The sequence below is a fragment of the Ambystoma mexicanum genome, chromosome 5q, assembly GCF_040938575.1.
Source record: "Ambystoma mexicanum isolate Mex_15411 chromosome 5q, UKY_AmexF1_1, whole genome shotgun sequence".
Lineage (NCBI taxonomy): Eukaryota > Metazoa > Chordata > Amphibia > Caudata > Ambystomatidae > Ambystoma > Ambystoma mexicanum.
The window spans coordinates 305,696,576-305,717,065 of NC_090933.1; the positions used below are offsets into that span (position 1 = coordinate 305,696,576).

Below are 20,490 nucleotides of genomic sequence, written 5' to 3' on the forward strand. Positions count from 1 at the left end.
AAGTGTAGCATAGCAATGAAGCAAGGATGGAAATATCTTGGTACATTTACAGGATCTAGAGAGCAGAGTTCTCCTGGTGTTTTTATATCTATGTTTGTTTTATTTTTGTTTGCTATGCTTAGTAAATTATGTAAATCTTCCCATGCATATTCTGCACAACATAATGTTACAAACCAAGTGGGTGGGCCAAGGTTTCTTATCATACAGCGTACATCTCCGTGATGTCGGAACCAGTATTCTTTTGTACCACGCATGTTTTGTCTGAATCTGTCTGAATCTGAGATCTTTAGAATACATTTGTAGAGGGCGATATTCTGATGCTGCTATCTGTGTTGGTCTAGCATTGTACCTTCCTTCTTTTTCAGTAGGACAGAGTAGTGGAAAGGCTTCTGCTTCTTTATTTTTTCCCATATGCTGATTGGAGATCCTTCGGCTTGTCGCATTTGGTACATTTCAAGTGCATCATCTATAGTGTATTTAGAGTGTAAAGGATGAATTGTATAATGGTATACAATATTGGATACTGTAGTAGGATTTAGAAGTTCAAATTGACCAGTTTCTGGCGACTCTTGAATTATTTCAATGGTTTCTCTCAGGTTGTCTTCAATATTAATTTCTTTGTAGTATTCATTGTTGTTTTTTAGGTGCAGGGCTTGTCTAACTTTATGTAAGTCCACGAGTTGTTGCCAAATTATTTGTCTTTTATAGGTACGCCATTTACTAAGACAATTAAAGATTGATCTATTGGCCGTTGCACTCCTAGAGTGTGTACATTTTCTGCGAGATCTAATGGTAAATAAACTACTTTGTTATTGTTATTGTTATTGTTATTTTGCACTTATATAGCGCCTTATATACCATTGGTATGGTCTGAAGGCGCTTGTAGGTTGAACGCCCTTGGGAACCGAAGTTCAGATCAGTAGAGAGAGTAGGGAGAGTCAAAAGGTGCGTGTGAGCACCGGGTATGTGTGCAGCTCGTGCGGGACTCGTGTAGTAGCTGCTTCTTAGCGGTAGGTGTGGTGGTTGAGAGATCAGGAGAATGTGTTCGTTCTGGCAGGATTTATCCGGAACGGATGTGGCTGCGTTAGGCCTGAGGAAAACGCCTGGCTGGGGGTGTGGAACCAGCAGTGATTACATAGAATGATGTGGAGTAAGCGGCGGAATGTTGGTATGAGAACAGTTATACCGAATGGTGTCATAGTATCTCTGTGTTCTAGTTGAGTGGTGATGTAAGGAGAGAGTAAGCATGGTGGTGTGGTATGATCGGTTATATGCTCTTTCAGTGAGCACACTTCTAAATGCAACTTTCCCAGAGAGGGTACTGGGCGCACTTCCAAATACAGTTTTCCACAGAGAGGCCACCGGGCACACTTCTAGATTCAGTTTACTAGAGGCTATTGGGCACACTTCTAAATGCAACTTTCCAGAGTGTCTATAGGATACATTTCTATAGTCAACTTTCACAGATGCTATTGGGAACACATCTAAATTCGACTTTATAGAGCGTCTGTTGGGAACACTTCTAAATTCAACTTTACAGAGCGTCTATTGGATACACTTCTATAATCAACTTTCACAGAGGGTATTGGTTACACTTCTAAATGCAACCTTCACAGCGATGCCATTGGGCGCATTTCTAAATTCCATTTTCTACGGAGAGTCTACTGGGCGTACTATTAAGTCAATTTTCAGAGACGCTGTTGGGAACACTTCTAAATTCGATTTCCTAGAGAGACTATTGGGCACACTTCTAAATGCAACTCTCAGAGGGGCTATGGGTACACTTCTAAATTTCACTAAGGGGATATTGGACATACTTCTAACGCAACTTTCACAGAGTGTCTATTGGGAACCCTACCAAAATCACAGCTAGGTTATTGAGCACACTTCTAGATGCACCTTTCCAGAGTGTCTACCGGGCACACTTCCAAATGCAACTGTCACAGAGGATCTTGGGTACACTTCTAAATTCAGTTTACCAGAGAGGCTATTGGGCACATTTCTAAATTCATGGAGAGGCTATAGGGCACACTTTCTTAATGCATCTTTCACATGTTAACATTCATAATTCCATCTAGATGCGACGTAGGCCAATATTCACAACTCCATCAAAAGTGTGGACATGCTAACATTCACAATTCTATCCAAGAGTGGACATGCCAACATTCACAATTCCATCCAAGTGTGGACATGCTAACATTCACAATTCTATCTAAGAGTGGACATGCTAACATTCACAACTCCATCTAAGCTTGGACATGCTAACATTCACAATTCTATCTAGGTGTGGACATGCTAACATTCACAACTCCATCTACGCGCGGACATGCTAACACTCACAATTCTTTCTAAGAGTGGACATGCTAACATTCACAATTCTATCTAGGTTTGGACATGCCAGTATTCACAATTCCATCTAAGAGTGGGCATGCTAACATTCATAATTCTATCTAAGTGTGGACATGCTAAGATTCATAAAACTTGAGAATCTATCTAAGTGTGGCATATGCTAACGATCATATTTCTGTCTAGATTTGGCGCAGGCCAGGCCCGAGAATCCATCCAAGTGTGGCACATGCTAACAATCACATTTCTGAAAATCCATCTAGGTGTGGCACATGCTAACAGTCACATTTCTGTCTAAATTTGGCGCAGGCTAGTCTTTGTGGTTCACTCGTGGTATGGTTAGCATTATTCCATCTAGATGCGACGCAGGCCAATATTCACAACTCCATGAGGTCAGAGGGGGAGAGGGAGGCATCTTCTGTTCTCGCTAGGGCTAGGCGCGCAGTTTTTAGGGAGGGGAAAGGGTGCAGTCGGGCGGGGGGAGGTGGCAGGGGTAAGATGGCAAGGCGGGGGGTGGGTGATTGCAGGGTGGGGCGTGGTAGTGAGGGGAGCGGGCATGGGCAGTGCAGGCGGGTCGGCGGTGTGGTTCAGGGGATGAGAGGTATTGGGGTGAGTGGCGGTGTGGTTCAGGAGATGAGTGGTCATGGGGTGGGTGGCACGCCATCGTGCCCCCCTGGCTTGGTGTTTAGAGAGGGTGCTGGCAGGGATTGCGGAGGAGGGTGGGTTGTCTTGGGAGGGCGGGGGCGGGAAGGAGGGCAGATCGGAGAGTGGAGGAGGTCCACGGGAGTAGTTTCTGACGGGCACTGGTGGAGTTGGTGCGCTCATGGTTGGTGTGAGCTTTGGGTTGATTTAGGAGGGTTTTCTGATTGTAGTTCTAGGATCGGTGACTCACGCATTTAGGCACACTTCTACGTTCAACTAGTCAAGTAACTAATTGGTGCTTCTAAGCAATTGGGTATACTTCTAACTGCAATTTGGTACGCTTCTAAATGCAATTGGGTACACTTCTAAATGCAGTTGGGTATACTTCTGAATGACAATGGGTACACTTCTAGAATGCAATTGGAACACTTCTAAATGAGAGTGGGAACACTTCTAATTTCAACTTTCACAGAGAGATTATTAGAGATTCCATCTAGGTGTGGCGTATGCCAACAATCACTGGTTGACATTATACTGCAGGCCATTGAAATGTAGGTTAGAGTGGCAGGAGCTTTCTGGAGTAGAGTAATTGCTCTACCCTTCACCCAAGCCAACACTTACGGTTTTGATGGTGTCTGGTGGCTTCCTTGGCTTCCCCTGCGGACACCTGCTGACACTTCCTGGAGCCGCCTCTGTTGGAGCCGCCCTTGGCCTTGCGGCCCTTCGCCGCAGGGGCTGCCGGGCAGAGGGCTGCCCTGGGAAAGTCGAGGATAAAGGGGAGGTGGACCAATCAGGGCCCGGAGGATGGAGGGGGAGGCGGAACTGAGCAGGGGAAGCCTGCAATGCTGACTCTTAGCCCGCGAGGGCCGCGGTGAGCAGGCTCGATACGAGCCTCGGATGGCTCTTTGAAATCAGCCAATAAGGGACCGGGGATGGGCTGAGGGGCGGGAGGAAGGAGGAGACCAAGCTGGGAAGCAGTGGGGAAAGAGGGATGCAGGCAGGGGCAGGGGGCCCAAACCAGGCCCGAAATTAGTCCAAACAGAGGCCCAGGAGGGTCCTCCGATGGATCAGCTCACCTGCAGCGCCTGGTGGAAAAGGCAGCAGCGGTGAGCAGGCTCGATACGAGCCTCGGATGGCTCTTTGAAATCAGCCAATAAGGGACCAGGGATGGGCTGAGGGGCGGGAGGAAGGAGGAGGCCAAGCTGGAAAGCAGTGGGGAAAGAGGGATGCAGGCAGGGGCAGGGGGCCCAAACCAGGCCCGAAATTAGTCCAAACAGAGGCCCAGGAGGGTCCTCCGATGGAACAGCTCACCTGCAGCGCCTGGTGGAAAAGGCAGCAGCGGTGAGCAGGCTCGATACGAGCCTCGGATGGCTCTTTGAAATCAGCCAATAAGGGACCGGGGATGGGCTGAGGGGCGGGAGGAAGGAGGAGGCCAAGCTGGGAAGCAGTGGGGAAAGAGGGATGCAGGCAGGGGGCCCAAACCAGGCCCGAAATTAGTCCAAACAGAGGCCCAGGAGGGTCCTCCGATGGATCAGCTCACCTGCAGCGCCTGGTGGAAAAGGCAGCAGCGGTGAGCAGGCTCGATACGAGCCTCGGATGGCTCTTTGAAATCAGCCAATAAGGGACCGGGGATGGGCTGAGGGGCGGGAGGAAGGAGGAGGCCAAGCTGGGAAGCAGTGGGGAAAGAGGGATGCAGGCAGGGGCAGGGGGCCCAAACCAGGCCCGAAATTAGTCCAAACAGAGGCCCAGGAGGGTCCTCCGATGGATCAGCTCACCTGCAGCGCCTGGTGGAAAAGAATGCCTTTGACTAATTCAAAGGGAGGTCATTTTGGTGTTTTTGGTTGGAGGCGTATTATTGGTTGACATGGGTGCACTGTTTTAATTATGATGCTCTCATATACATTTAGTTGTTGCAGGGGTTTTGGTAGTGGGAATAATTTCAAGTTATTTGTGGTAGCACGTGAAGGCATTTGGTTGTTGTGAAGTTTTGCAGTGCAGTAATTGCAAAGTATTAAGGGGTCAGTAATGTCGTATTTGTTCTCTGCTATAAGGTAGAGAGCTAATTGCAACCATTTTGAATCTTCATTGTCTTCTATTTTGTACGTTATGTCTATAGTTTTTGTAGTACTTTTATAAGAAGTCCTGCGGCAACACACGCACGCATGGTTTGGTACTTCAGCAGAGGTACTTTTAAACTTTAGTATTTCTTTTTTGTATGTGTTTAATAGAAGGTTGCTATTTGTACAGTAGTTGCTGGTTTGTTGTCCATCTATTTCATTTTTTAAGTGGCTTTCAATTCTAAAATATGTTTCTGGATATGACCTATTTCTTCGAGTAGTTGTTTGGCTGTACCATGTAGAATATTGTTATTTAAGTTGGCTAGTGCTAAAGCAGGACCTTTAGCATAGTAGAGTTTTTGGACTAGATTTCTTGTAGTTGAATGATGTGTTGATATCATTTTGATATGATGGAAGGTGCTTTTACAATAAGGTTACTGAAATGCAGGCTAATGAATGTCCTTGTAGTCCTGTGTATTTGCGCACTGGACAGGCATCCATATTTTATAGTAGTTTCATTGTATTTGTCTTTCCTTTTTACCCACTGATTGAGGAACTGGTGTAAAGATTTGAAAGATTTTTTGGCAATGTTACACATTAATGTGCATGGCCATTGGTAGACTGGACGTTTTGGTTCAGTAGATTGGGGAGGTGATACTGAGTTTTCTGGGGATATTTTTGTGAGCAGAGTTTATTGTACCATAATGGGGTTATTAAGTTGTTCATACCCTCGTCCACTGCTATGCATGGCAATTGGGTTTGTTTAATTTTGTTTATATGCTTCTTCATTAAAATATGGTTCTGTGGCTGTGGTGTGCCTCCATTCACCTCCACAGAAGTTTAAGAAGCTATTTTTGGTGATATTCCGTTTATTGAGAAGTCTTTTTTGATGTTTAAAAGTTAATTTTGTTAGTGGTTTCATCCAATTTAAAACTAAAATTAATAACTTCCTTTTGAGAAGGATTGCACTGTTTTCGAGAGCTTCTAGGATTCATTTTCTACGGTAGGTTTTAAGGGTTGTGCATGTTTTCTCTCCTGTTTTTAAAAGGTTCTGAAGGACTCTGTGGTGGAACTTTTTTTGTAAAACATTTTTTTGGGTATGCTTACCTGCCACTACATCAAGATTTATAAATCCAGTGTTAGCAGTAGTGGTAGTTGAAGTCTTGTTAATCACTTTCTGTTTGGTTATACATTTTGATAGAGGAGGGTAGTTTCTATACTGGAAGCTTGTTTTGTTTTGCTTAATGACTTTATTTGCTGTTTTGTTTGAACTTTTTGTACAAAATCTGCTAGAGATGGATGTTTATTTTGGACACTTTCATTTTGATTTGCTCTACTTCTGCGTTGCTTTCTACAGAGTTGCTTTTTGGTAGGCATTCTTTGGGGTCTGTTGGAGAAAAAAAAGAAAGTGTGGGTTGGGCTGTTGTGCAGTATATGCAAGCTTTGTGCATCAGTGTCTGAGTATGATGGTAAGTATGATTGTGGAGGTGTGTGATTGTACAATGGGCAGGTACGTCAAGTTGGGAAGGCTATTCTTGTATGTGTATGTTACTATAATGGGCTTCAGATGACAATATAAAGTGTGTAGCTAGCAAGGGGAAGCACTAATATTACATCTAATGGTAAAGGGTTAATATATTTGTTTCTTCTACAACAATAACATGCTAGTGTGTTTGAGTAACAGTTAGAAAATTATGTTAGTTTTGTACTTACTTTTTTGTATGGAAAGAGTAGGTTTCTTCTAAGTCCTTGTTCGTTCTTCAGACACTGCTGCTTTTCAGGAGAGTGGTGTTCACTGAAAGTGTAAAAGAAAGAGGTTAGTGAATATGTGTGTTTATAGCACTTCTGTTAATGTAGACATTGTTTTGCACTTTTCTGTGCCTCTGTGCATCCTGTATATTTTATTGAGAATCTGTCAGTTGAATGTGTTTTTGAATGAGTATAATAGTAAAGATATAGAGCACACTTTTTTTAATGTTATGTTAATGGATGTTAAGAGATAGAAGAAATCATCATATGCATGTTATGCTATTTTTACAGGGTAAATGGCAGAGATTGTACATAAAAGCATTCAATGTATGCCTTTGTTTCGGTGTGGGTAATAAAGCAGAAAGATTTGATATAGAGGCAGTGGTGTTTTTTGATCTGGGAGCCTTTCTAATGATATTATCTGTGTGTGAGTTTGAATGAAGATGTATGTACTCATCCTGGCTGCGTGTAATTTATAACACACTGGACAGTTTTTTCATAATTATACTATTATTTTTTACATCTTATAATATGAAACAATATTTTTTTAGATAGGTGTGTGTGTAAACAAAAATTTGGAGAGCTGACAGCTTTGCAAGTAACACTTCATCATAGCAGATGGGAGTAGTTCAATCATGCTCCATTTTCAGGACGCAATTGGTTCACACTCCTTCCTATACCCATTGGGCATTCACAATTCATTTTGATTGGCTGCCTCCTAGCCTGCAAAATGTATATTCTCCACGCACCTCCCACTGGTAACAATTAAATAAACATTAGGTGTCTCCATGGAACGACCAGACTCAGAGCCAACCGTTTTGCCTTTTTCCAACACACCCTTTCTACATTTTGCATTCAGAACATCCCATTCAGCATTGCTTTAGCCTGTTAGCACCGCTTTAAGGACCACACTTCCCATGATGCTCCACTGTTTGAGTAGTTCTAGTATGCTTCACCTTCTTGACAACACGCGATTGGTTCAAACTCCTTCCTGTACCGATTGGGCACTTCCAATGCGCTTTTTTGATTGGCCGCCGCCTAGCCTGCACTATGCATATCTACATAGCAGCCAGCATTCTCCCCACAGTTTCATTTCGAGCTGAGGACCCCGTATACGGAGGAACGCCGGACACACTACGGTAAGCTTGCTAGGAAATGGCATTTTCCCAACTAGATCTAACTACATGGAATATAGTGTTCCCCACTACCTCTCAGCGCCACTTCATGCACGCATCTTTAGGCACTCTAAGTCCTCTACACCCCCAGTATTTTTTTCCCAAATCAATTGTTTTTCCCAAATCGGTTTCACTACTTCAACTTTAGTCTTTCAGACCACCTGAACCACCGGCCAGACGTCCACACCCCATAGCCACGCACTCGCTCACCACCATGCTTTTCGAGGGTAATCTACCCCAAGTAGGATTCTTTTACGATCATCGAATCCACTCCTCTGAATCCTGATCCAGGATCATGCGTTCTGATCCTGTATTCTTTTTCTCTCAGGTCCGGGACCCGCTGTGGTCTTTCACAGTCAGTATGAACCCGAGAGATGTTGACCTGAAACATTCACAGGCAGATTCCTAAGTGCAATCACGCACATACTATCCTTTAACTACGTGAGGATAGTTCTCAGCTTGCCACTGCCACTGGTGCAGCAGGTAAGCCGCTTCTTAGTTGCACCATGAAATGTAACATTGTATCTAATACTATCATAAATCAATTAAATCACCCCTTTCTTTGAAGATCCTCACTGCCTCTCTTACACCCACAGAATCAACGGACAGCACCACCAATGGTGCCTTTCCAGATGAAGGCCAGCATACATACCGGCTTCAATCAAGCCACGTTTTTGGCCGAAACACAACTGTGTCCACACCTGTGTCGATCCCTGTGACACAACTGTATCTTCCCCCTTGTGTATGTTATGTCAATATTTGTTGTGTACACCTTATGTGAACTAACCCTGGGGCCATCTTTAAGCCTCAGGTATACTTTCCCTGCTTGATAGTTCTTTCTCTATCACATTTTATACAGGGAATGTATTTCAGTGTGGAGCTACAACCTCAATACATCAGAGGTTGACACTTAACCCGTGTCACCACCGTTCACAATAACTTTTATCCGTTTGATGCTAAAAACTTTCGTGCTTATCGAAAGATCTGTAAAATAAATTGTTTAATCAACCAAAAAAGGACTGTGTTAATGTAAAATAAATATACATGCACGGCAACAACTGGCTTATCTGTAGGATCTTCTTCATCCTGATTATTTCTTTTTCTGTGTAGAAAATATTCATACCTGTAGTCTGTGTTCATGCATGTGGATGTGCTTGAATCTGCAAGTGGAAATCTTGGGAAGTTTTACAGTAGTTGTTGCTGTAGGTTCTTTGCAGTGACAGCTGAATTGTACTGAGAGTGATCAATAGTACATCTAAAGTGCTGATCTGTGATGACAAAGTTAGATGTAGAGTTCTTGGATGTCATTGGTGGATGATTGTGTGACTGCTTAACAGTAGCCAATGAGGAAGTGGTGCAGAGAGTGCAGTGGAAAGGGTAGAAGGGCTGCCCTCAGTGTTACTTATGCTCTCCACGGACAGCGTTTCATCAATGACATTTGTGATGTCATCTTTGATGTCCTGGGTCTTAGTCTTAGCAGTGCACGATGGTGGCACGAGTTATGGTTGCTTAGCTTACCATAACTTGCAAATTTCTGGGGTTTTTCGGTTTTACTTTAAACCATAACATCCCTTTAACAAAGTTTTTTTTTACTGATTTTATAGCTTTTTAGTAGCACAACTTAACCATAACGTCCCTTTAACAATGTTTTTTTCACTGAATATATATAAGGGACATTATGGTTAAGTTGCCTTATTTTACTGAGTAATATAACCTGATTACAAAATACTGTACTTCTATGGTGCATGCTTCACCCATTTCTTATGTTTGTGTATTATTAGGTTGTTTTACCAACAAGACCACTCCAATATAACATTTTGTTTAAATGAGTACTTTTTGTAATACATTAAGTTATTCATGAGAGGCCCCTGATCTACCAACATTGTACCAACATTGTACACACAACCCCTTCTTGCGGCTTCATCAGAATACATTTGATATGTGATGTGATCAGTGATGTCATCAATGAAATTTTTGATGTCATATTTCATGTTCCGGATGTTAATCTTAGGAGTGCACGGTGGTGGTGCAAGTTATGGTTGCTAAGCTTACCATAACTAGTGAATTGCAAGGGTTTTTATGTTTTACTTGTTACCAAAACATCTTTACATCTTTTTAACAACTTTTTAAACTAAATTTATAGGTTTTTTTAGTGCAACCTAACTATAACATCCCTTTAACACGGTTTATTCACTGAATATATATATACATATATATATATATATATATATATATATATATATATATATATATATATATATATATATATTGAGAAACCAATTTGGCTAAAAGATGGCGCTCTCCCTCATTCGGTGGCTGGTGCTAGAAAAACGAATTTAGCCAAATCCGTATATGTAGGGAAAACACACAGGCCCCTGAACGGTTGTAGCACTTCAAAAAACCGCTCTGGTAGGCATATGTAAAAAATAATATTCCAGCACACAAGACTTTAGCTATTCTAAAATATCAATTTATTTAGGCATAATGCAGCACAAATACAAAAACAGGGAGTAAGTAATACATCCCTGTGACAGACACAAAGTGCTACAAAGCACTCACCCCACGGGTGGATGTAAAGTTACGCGTTCCGCCTGAATGCTCAGGCTTCCTCAGACCTTCTGAAATCCAAATGCGGCTAACACATCATGAAATAAAAAACCACTAAGCAATTCCAGAGCACCTCCGTGCGTTTAGCATCACGTGCCATGCGAGTCATATGACTACTAATCGAATAAAAGAGGTAGTCTCTTTGACACTATGACCTCCATATTGGAATGGTCAAGCGTCTATGTGGTCAATATATAAAGGCATAATTACCAAAGCATATCTAAATAGACATACTAGGACCAATGATAGGCTACTGTAGTGCAAATCGCACGGAGGAGGTGCCCGGAACCGCTACTAATTAAAACATTGTCAATGTAATCAGATGTGTAACATCTACGCACACGTGTGCTCATGTATCATTCAGATGACTAACAGTGGCTTAAAATGGCCACTCCCAGACATCCGCCCCCCCAATAGAGTGAGTGTTCCTCAGCCTAGAGACAGCGAACTGAGCATCAGAAATATCCTCAATATTAGAGTAAATACCCTATTGCATTATGTATATACATAAAATTATTGTTGTCATCGTGTACCAGGCAAGTGCCTGTAGTCTAAATAAAGACCAGCTACAACTAAATAAGACATATACTCATATCTTACAAAGTGCAAGTGAACAATCAGCCTTTCCTATGTCAATACCTCAGTGTAAACAACAGCAATTCTATTTAGACGACTATAAAGCCGATATTTTGGATGTTCCTGTTTCGAAAAAACTTCTAGCAAAGAATAAAGCATGTAAACATTTGTTATAAAGTGCGAGTTAGCAAACAACATTAATTATTTCGGAACCCCAATATAACACTCTAATTACGCAATTTGGACACTTCTTACATAGTGCAAAATAGCCAACAGTATTTCCTATATCAATACCTCAGTGCAAATCAATAGCAGCTCAAAATAGATGGGAAACTGTAAAGTGGCGAATATAAATGTACCCATTCATATCTCTATCAACAAGTGAATAACAATTCCTCCATATAATCACAGTTGAATAAAGTGCAGTGCAATGAATGAAACCACTACTGTTCCTGATCTGGAAACAACAAGTCTTCTGTAGAAATTTCATGGCTCATACAAAGAGTATAGTGATGTTGTAAAACAAATGAGAGTATGAGACAATATAAAGTATCTTCTTCATGTTAACCCACTCAAGATTGTAAAAACACATAAAGTTCAGCATCCACATTCAGTCCTTTAGGTTTCAAGGTGTCAAATTTGCATATGAGTGTGGCTTCCAACTGTCTCAATTTCAATTCACGGTTACCAAGTCTTTTATTCGGAGGTACATGTGCCAACCCCGTGAAAGATAAAAATTGAACATCACCATTATGCTTTTCTTGAAAATGACTTGTCAAGGGGTATGTTAGATCACCATTTTTTATGGCTCTGTAATGTTGAAAGATCCTCATCTTCAGGGGACCAATTGTAGAGCCTATATAGTGAAGACCACAGGCACAAGTGATGGCATATACGACATATTTGGTGATACAGGAAATTCTATGTTTGTATTTCCAACATTCACCATTGGCACTCCTAAAAGGAACCATCGATACATGTTTACACAATTTGCAATGGGCACATTTGAAAAAGCCAAAACTATTCCCATGACTTGTATGTATAATAGGTGCTGGCCTGGTTTTAACCATACTTGGAGATAACATCGTTTTGAGAGTAGGAGCCTTTCGATAAGTAACCTGAGGGAAATCGTCCAACACCAACCTAAGGTGAGGATCCGTGAGCAGCACCTTCCAGTGTTTCTTCATAATCATTTTTATTTCTTTAGCATGATTATTAAATCCTGTAATAAGTCTAATCTTACTATCCTTAACTTTGATTTTTCTGTTTAACAGGGATTCTCTCGTGACTGAGGCTGCTTGAGTAAAACTTCTAGAGACGGCATTCTTGTCATAGCCTCGTTTAATAAATCTCTGACCAATATTTCTAGCCTCACTCATATAATCAAGGTGATTACTACAGGCTCTTTTAGCTCGCAAAAATTCTCCATAAGGGATGGAGTCAATTAGAGCTTTCGGGTGATGACTCTTGGCGTGGAGAGTGGAATTAGAACTGGTGGGTTTTCTATATAATTTGGATGTCAACTTGTCATTTACTACCTGGAATTCTACGTCCAGAAATACCAATTTCTGTTGGCTGCTGACTACCGTTAATTCTAAGTTTAACATGTTAGTGTTGAGTATCTCGACATATTCAGTAAGTTCCGATTCTGTCCCATCCCATATGATAAACAAATCGTCTATAAAACGGTACCAGACAATGACATGTTTAGTCCAATGTTCCAATTCCTCTGCCCACGCCTTACGCATCTCCCACCAACCCATATAAAGGTTGGCGTATGTTGGAGCCATACATGACCCCATTGCCGTTCCCCTTATTTGTTGGTACAACTGGTCTTCATAAAGGAAATAGTTATGTTCCAGACAAAAAAGTAGCATATCTAATAACATCTGATTATGTTGTCGATAACTGATAGATCTCCTTTCCAAAAATGATTGGCAAGCCTTCATGCCTGCTGAATGTTGAATCGATGTATATAGAGAAACTACATCAATGGATACAAGAAAATAGTTAGGCTCCCAATAGATATTTTCTACCTTGCCAAGCAGATCTGCTGTATGTCGTATATAGGAGCTCAAGCTCAATACAAATGGCTGAAGAAAAAAGTCCAAATATTTAGATGTATTCTCTAATAAACTCCCAATGGAAGAAACAATAGGACGACTTGGAGGGTTTATTAGTGTTTTATGGATCTTAGGATTGAAATATATCAAGGGGGTCACTGGATTAGCATTTTTTAGAAAAAAGTATTCATCTCGATTGATGAGCTCTAAATCACTCCATTCCTTTAGTTTGCCAAGATATTCTCGTTTGGTATCCAATAGTATATCCATACTTATAGGTGTGTAATTCATGATCTCACTCAATTGTCTCTTCGCTTCTAGCTCATAGTTAGCACTGTCCATCACGACTATCCCTCCTCCTTTATCTGAAGGTCGTATGACTATGGAAGAATCTTCTTTTAGAGTTTGAAGAGCCTGGAATTGCATATAGTTCAAGTTCCGATTTTTAGGGGAGAGATTGCTGGATAGCTTCTTAAGATCTCTAATCACCAGCTCTTCAAAGATATCTATAGGTCCACATGTGATGTTGGGGCAGAAAGTGGACTGAGGTCGAAATTTAGTCGGACAATTAAGATCAGTTGGAATCCCAAATGCGGTTTCAAACACTGAATTCTCTAACCTAATATCGTCCTCCATATTCGTTTCACCCAATTCTTCCATGTCAGTTAAACATAAGAGGCTAGCCAAGTCTCTTTCTGATAGTATAGAAACCTCTTTGGTTGCCTCTTTCTTTTTAGAACCTGGATTGGCCTCAATTTTGGTTGCATGAAATTTAGTCAACTTCAACTTGCGGGTAAATTTATATAAATCTACCCTAGTGGAGGTATAGTCAAATGCATGCGAAGGACTGAAAGAGAGACCCAGGGAGAGAACTGAGGTTTCATGATATGTTAGGCTTCTTTTTGAGATATTGAAGATTTTTAGTTGGAGGTCTTGTTGCCTCTGGTTTTCCCCTTCTGTTTCACTCCAGATCTCGTTGCCATTGGCGATTGATTGTCTGTGTTGAATCCCCCGCCTCGTCTTCCTCTGCCGCCTCTTGTTGCTGCCCCTCTTCCTGGTCCTTTGTATTGGCCACGTCCTCTTTTCTCCGACTTGCTGTCCAAATGCATTAGTTTGAACTCCTCTAAAAAGTTTAATTTTTTTGAATATGTCCCTTCTGTTTCCGATGAACTCAATTCAGAGCTGCTTGGTTCTTCACTTAATGCAGCTAATACTGGCACATTGTTGGTTTCCATTTGTTGCAGCCTGATTTTGATGGGGTTATCAAATCTCTTGGCAAAAGTATAGATCCTCCCTTGTTCATAATCAATACGGTCTTGTTTGAATTTGTGTTGTTTCCTTGTTCTAATCTCTCCCTCATATCTTTCCAAATTTTCTTCCAAGCGCGACATTCGCCGCTTACATTCATCACCATCTTCTGAAGAAAATAGTTGTTGTTCCATTACTTCGATATCTTTAAGAAGAGTGATTCTGTCTATTTTTGCATATTTCACCAAGCTCTCTATCATTTTAAAAGAGCAAGTGTTAGTGTGGTCAGTCCATTCCTTAATTAATTCAGGATTCATGTCTTCAAACGTGGGGATCGTAAGGATTCTCAGTCCTCTTGGGATTCTTTGCACATCGAGATATGTTTGTAAAGTCATTGCCTCCCACCATTTCGATATTTCTTTTTTCTTTATTCTTTCAAGCTTGTCTAATTTCTGCTGCACTGTAAGACTGGCTGGAAGGCTGCTGTCCACCTCTGCTTCTGTTGTTGTCGTTTCTTGGTTAAACATGATGCTGGCCGCAGCTCTCCTCCTGGCTTCGACCTGGTCTGTCATGGCAACGGGTTAAGCAAAGTTCTAACCCGTGCTGACCTAATGAAAAAGTGCTGTATGCAAGAAATAGCTAAATAACCAAGCTAAATACTGCCAGACAGATCGACTAGCGTATTCTTCCTCTCACTCCACTCGATCGTGGCTAAGAGGTGCTCGGTACGTCTCCCCCTGGTTAAAAAATTAGGTATCGGATGCGAGTCTTCCGTGTGTTTACCATATTGAGGAAAACACTGAAACCCTCAATTAGAGACGGGGGCCACACCTTGACTAGTATAGGGTGCCAAACAAGGCTTCTCCAAGAGTCACCTTACTGATGTAAAAAGTCAAGGGAGGTGGCAGCCATAAACCAAAGATTGAGAAACCAATTTGGCTAAAAGATGGCGCTCTCCCTCATTCGGTGGCTGGTGCTAGAAAAACGAATTTAGCCAAATCCGTATATGTAGGGAAAACACACAGGCCCCTGAACGGTTGTAGCACTTCAAAAAACCGCTCTGGTAGGCATATGTAAAAAATAATATTCCAGCACACAAGACTTTAGCTATTCTAAAATATCAATTTATTTAGGCATAATGCAGCACAAATACAAAAACAGGGAGTAAGTAATACATCCCTGTGACAGACACAAAGTGCTACAAAGCACTCACCCCACGGGTGGATGTAAAGTCACGCGTTCCGCCTGAATGCTCAGGCTTCCTCAGACCTTCTGAAATCCAAATGCGGCTAACACATCATGACATAAAAAACCACTAAGCAATTCCAGAGCACCTCCGTGCGTTTAGCATCACGTGCCATGCGAGTCATATGACTACTAATCGAATAAAAGAGGTAGTCTCTTTGACACTATGACCTCCATATTGGAATGGTCAAGCGTCTATGTGGTCAATATATAAAGGCATAATTACCGAAGCATATCTAAATAGACATACTAGGACCAATGATAGGCTACTGTAGTGCAAATCGCACGGAGGAGGTGCCCGGAACCGCTACTAATTAAAACATTGTCAATGTAATCAGATGTGTAACATCTACGCACAAGTGTGCTCATGTATCATTCAGATGACTAACAGTGGCTTAAAATGGCCACTCCCAGACATCCGCCCCCCCAATAGAGTGAGTGTTCCTCAGCCTAGAGACGGCGAACTGAGCATCAGAAATATCCTCAATATTAGAGTAAATACCCTATTGCATTATGTATATACATAAAATTATTGTTGTCATCGTGTGCTCTGGAATTGCTTAGTGGTTTTTTATATATATATATATATATATATATATATATATATATATTTTTTTTTTTTTTTTTGAAAGAACCTTGACTGGACATTCTCTTTATTTTGGACTGTTGTACTATTGCTGTTTTGGTGGCTACTGGATCACATTCACACCCCTCTTGAGAGTATAGCCTTCCCGGGCCCACAATAACAATAAAGGGGAAGGATGTATATCTCTTAACTGTGCCTGTTTTACCTTTATTATTGGGATCACTCTTGTTTTATAGCAGTTTGAGGGCAAAGTAGACGCATTTGCCACTACTCACCCTACTCTCCAGCAGGGCAGAAGTCATTACATCACAATGTGTCAATGCACGTTCTACATTTGTATTCCTGTGTCAACATATTTTTCACTTTGGGACAGGGTCTGGCTGTGATGTTTTCATCTGGTTGCCAATTAACTGTGGATATCCCACAGGTAGAGGCGCACAGCAGAGATACTTGCTGATTCTGCTGTGTGGGTAATTGACAGGCATCTGTTGTGTGTTGCGGCATCCCTTGCACAATCATAGCTTGGAGCCACCCCAAAGGAAACCATGTGTGAGGTCAAGTAAGACTTCATACGTGTTATTCTGTATTGGTGTGACGTGGCACTCATCTTCTTGGAAACAAGACTTTGGGAAAAACAAAGGCCCTTGCATGTGTTGTCTCTATGCCATGTAGCCATTACGTACAGTGGATAGAAAGTGAGGGTTTGCATGTTCATGTAAAGAATCCTGGGTTCTCATCCATGCTGGTGTTGATCACATAAAGAATCTCCTGGGAACAGCCTTGGAGCTTCCATAGGGGAGGCTACACTTTTAATGGAATATTTTCCTCATGCAGAAGAAGATGCTTGTAAATAATCTTCTTCCCTCGACTTCTCTCCATATTTCTCCATCTGGACCTCCACATCAAAAAGTTACATTTTACACCTCTTTCTCTCTTAACCTGTCTATTGCTTGATGTATATGATCAGAGACTTGATTTCAGTAGAATGCATGCACACACAATTTGACAACAGGTAATGCCACACAGTAAAAATGAAGGCCAACTGTCTTTTTACGTGGCGAAATTCACAAAGTAATCTGCAAATAGAATAAATCTATTCAAAGCGCCCATCCACACTCCTATCAAGAATAAGGTTAGTGGCTTTCACTCTAGATAATAATTCAACAAAGTGTATTTGTTATATCCATCCCAGACATGTTCATAGTCTCACAAGATTTTATTTATATTTTATATTGTAGTGTGTCTGTTTGAAAAAAGTGGGGTTCATTGATTCCTTCACACACATAAGAATCACCCTCCTGAAGAAAGCCCATCTAACTTTCTCCCAAAAATTTTGGACAAACGTATTAAGACAAAGGGGCTGAAACACGTGAGACAATACGACGGCTTGAATGGCAAGCTGTCAAATCTCTTCTTCTAGGTGTCCTGTGTAAAAGACACAGATACACTGTTTTTTCTAAATGTTTTTTACTTAAATGTAATATGCAAAAATGTTAATGTTGATAAGAATGAAATTTGGTATCTGTGATTTGTTATGTTTTACATGAATGTTTGTAAGCACTATGAATACATTTATATATTTGGAACAATATTTCTGGTTTCAGATGGACAACACAATGCTAAAACAATATACAGCATAAAAAGAGTGTTACCACACATAGTTGTGTGATATGGGAGGGGCAATCAGTTGCCTTGTAGTTTAAAGTCCCACATTAAAGAGTCCACAACTAGTGGTACTCTACCTTTATAGGAATGTGATGATTCGGTTTTATAGTATGGAATTACATGTCTAGAAACAATAGCATGTACTGAACTGATGCAGGATGTAAATGATGAACTCCTTGATTGTTCATGATTCATTTTTTAAAATCTATTGGTTGGAAAAAACGTGTGCTTGGAACAGAAGCACTTACATGAGAATTCTAGATTAATCAGGGCAGTTGTGAGGCCGGGTGCCCCCTAAAGCAAAATATTGACTATGAATAAGTAACCGGTTAATAGGGTGTAAGATAGTAAATAGCCCAGTTGCAAAAACAAATAACTAAAAATGACAATAGACATGGTGTACGTAGATCGGGAAAGTGCCATATTAGGGTCAGGATAGTTATGTTAATGGATAGGTATATTCTTGAAAGGGGTTTATTTTGAAAGTGTTTTTTTAAATATTTTGTATAGCAGGTGTAAGAAGATCCTGTGATGTTTGGCACATAGGGAGAAGGATCAGACATGGGGACAGCTGAGGCGGGTGAGCAATAGCATGGACGTTTGAGAGTGTTTCTGGAGAAGAGGGCAAGTGCAGAGGTGCAGCAAAATAAATGGTAGGACTGGGAAATGGGGTCTAGCCCAAGAATGTAGGGAAAGACTTGATGTAAGAATTTAAATAGGTCTTGGTGGTGCACAGAGAGCCAGTCAGTGTGAAGACATGTGTAGACGATAGCCAGAGCTTGGTGATGAGCAGTTTTAGAGGATGGGATAGCAAAGATGCACATTTTGTCAAGTGGTGTAAAAGAACAGAGAAGCAGGCTGAGTAGTAGGATGGAACAGTGCTGAAAGCATGACTGAATGCAACAGTGGAGATGAGCAACTTGTTTGAAAGGTGATGAGAGATGAGACTTTTCTAATGTATAATATGTTGAGTCTGATTGTGAAGGCAGGTGATGTTATAAATTGGTTTAGCCTGATGTATCTGTCAAAAAAGAACCCATTGTTGTGAACCTCTATCAATCTGCATTGTGTGTGTGCAGGGTGGTAAAGTACTTCTGTTTTAGATTAATTAATGTGTGGGACAGCAAAATCCAATGCAGTCGTGAATGGCTAGTAAGCATTATCACACTTCTTAACAAGTTCAGGTGTGAATTCAAGGAAGATGAAGAAGATCTGTGTATCATCTGCAAAGAGTTTATAGGAGGATCCAAAGTTGGAAATGAGCATGGCAAAATAGGAGGTGTAGAGGTTAAAGAGAAGAGTACCAAAGCCTTTTGGGACTACCAGAAGTAGAGATTGATGTCAGTGGACAGTGAATGCTAACATTAGCAATAGGGTCCATCCAATAAAGTTGAAGTAAAAACATTTTAAAAAAGAGAAACGGATAAAAAAAACATGATTCAGTTGTTCAGTTGATAGATAAACCTTTGCTCTTTTCCGAATTCTTTTCAATGTCCTTCTAATTTCTGCAATGCTTATACATGTATCTGTTAACATCATATATTGGTTAGGTTGGTCATAAAACAATTAATGTTAACTTTACATAATGTATTGATTTGTATGGCTACTTGAAATAACTGCTGTTGAAACACTTTGTGTACAATTCTTCATGAAAATGAAATACACTTTCTTACATGTTCACAGCTAAAATCTGATTCAGATAAACAAGATGGCACCTACAAGTATGTATTGTCAGGTGATGGTGCAGGAAACATTTTCACTATTGATGAACACTCCGGGGTGATTTATCTTATCAAGAAGCTGGATCGAGAGGAAAAAGCATCCTATACCTTGCGAGCCCAAGCCAAAAACAGGAACACAAATCTTCCTGTTGAGCCAGAATCTGAATTCATAATCAAGGTGCAGGATGTCAATGACAATGAACCCCAGTTTCTGAATGGACCTTACATCGCCACTGTACCTGAGATGTCACCTGAAGGTAGGTAACACTATCATTATTTGTAAGAAATTACAATAAAATACACAGTACATGTTTTATGAATCTGTTCCAAGCCTTACATGTGACTGTGGAGAGCCAAGAATTCTGGAAGGATTCTACATTGCTTTATTCCCAAAGAGAGGGCAAGAACCATAGTGCTGTTCGTTTTGTAGAGCATTCCCATTCATCAATAGTGGTAGCAACATTTTTGACAAGTAGGAACATTGATACCATAGTACATGAAGACCAATATGCACTTTCAAAGAGCATGCACCTGTTTGGTTGCTGGGAATATAGACCTTGTAAACAAATAGTGGCTCCCAGTAGAGACAATCCTGATTGATGTGGGAAATGCATTACATAAAGTGTAATATGCATTGCTACAGCACTGTGCATGAATCATTGGTACCCAAGCTACATCGTTAATGTATATGCTGGCCCCACACAGAGGTCATAATTAAAGATTATGTATGCAAAATTAGTAAGGCTCACTTTTAACAATTATGTGCCGTCCCTTTTATTTACATTGTATATTGAACCTCTTGTTATACTG

General features: G+C 41.0%; 1 protein-coding gene across 1 annotated transcript in view; it reads left to right on the forward strand.

Annotated features, from left to right (window-relative positions):
- LOC138497369 (cadherin-7-like) overlaps positions 1 to 20,490 on the forward strand; it is a 1,579,032-nt gene that overhangs the window by 431,442 nt on the left and 1,127,100 nt on the right. Inside the window, exon 3 of the mRNA XM_069620790.1 lies at positions 19,643 to 19,937. Coding sequence (XP_069476891.1) covers positions 19,643 to 19,937 — 295 coding nt within the window. The remainder of the gene's footprint in view (positions 1 to 19,642; positions 19,938 to 20,490) is intronic.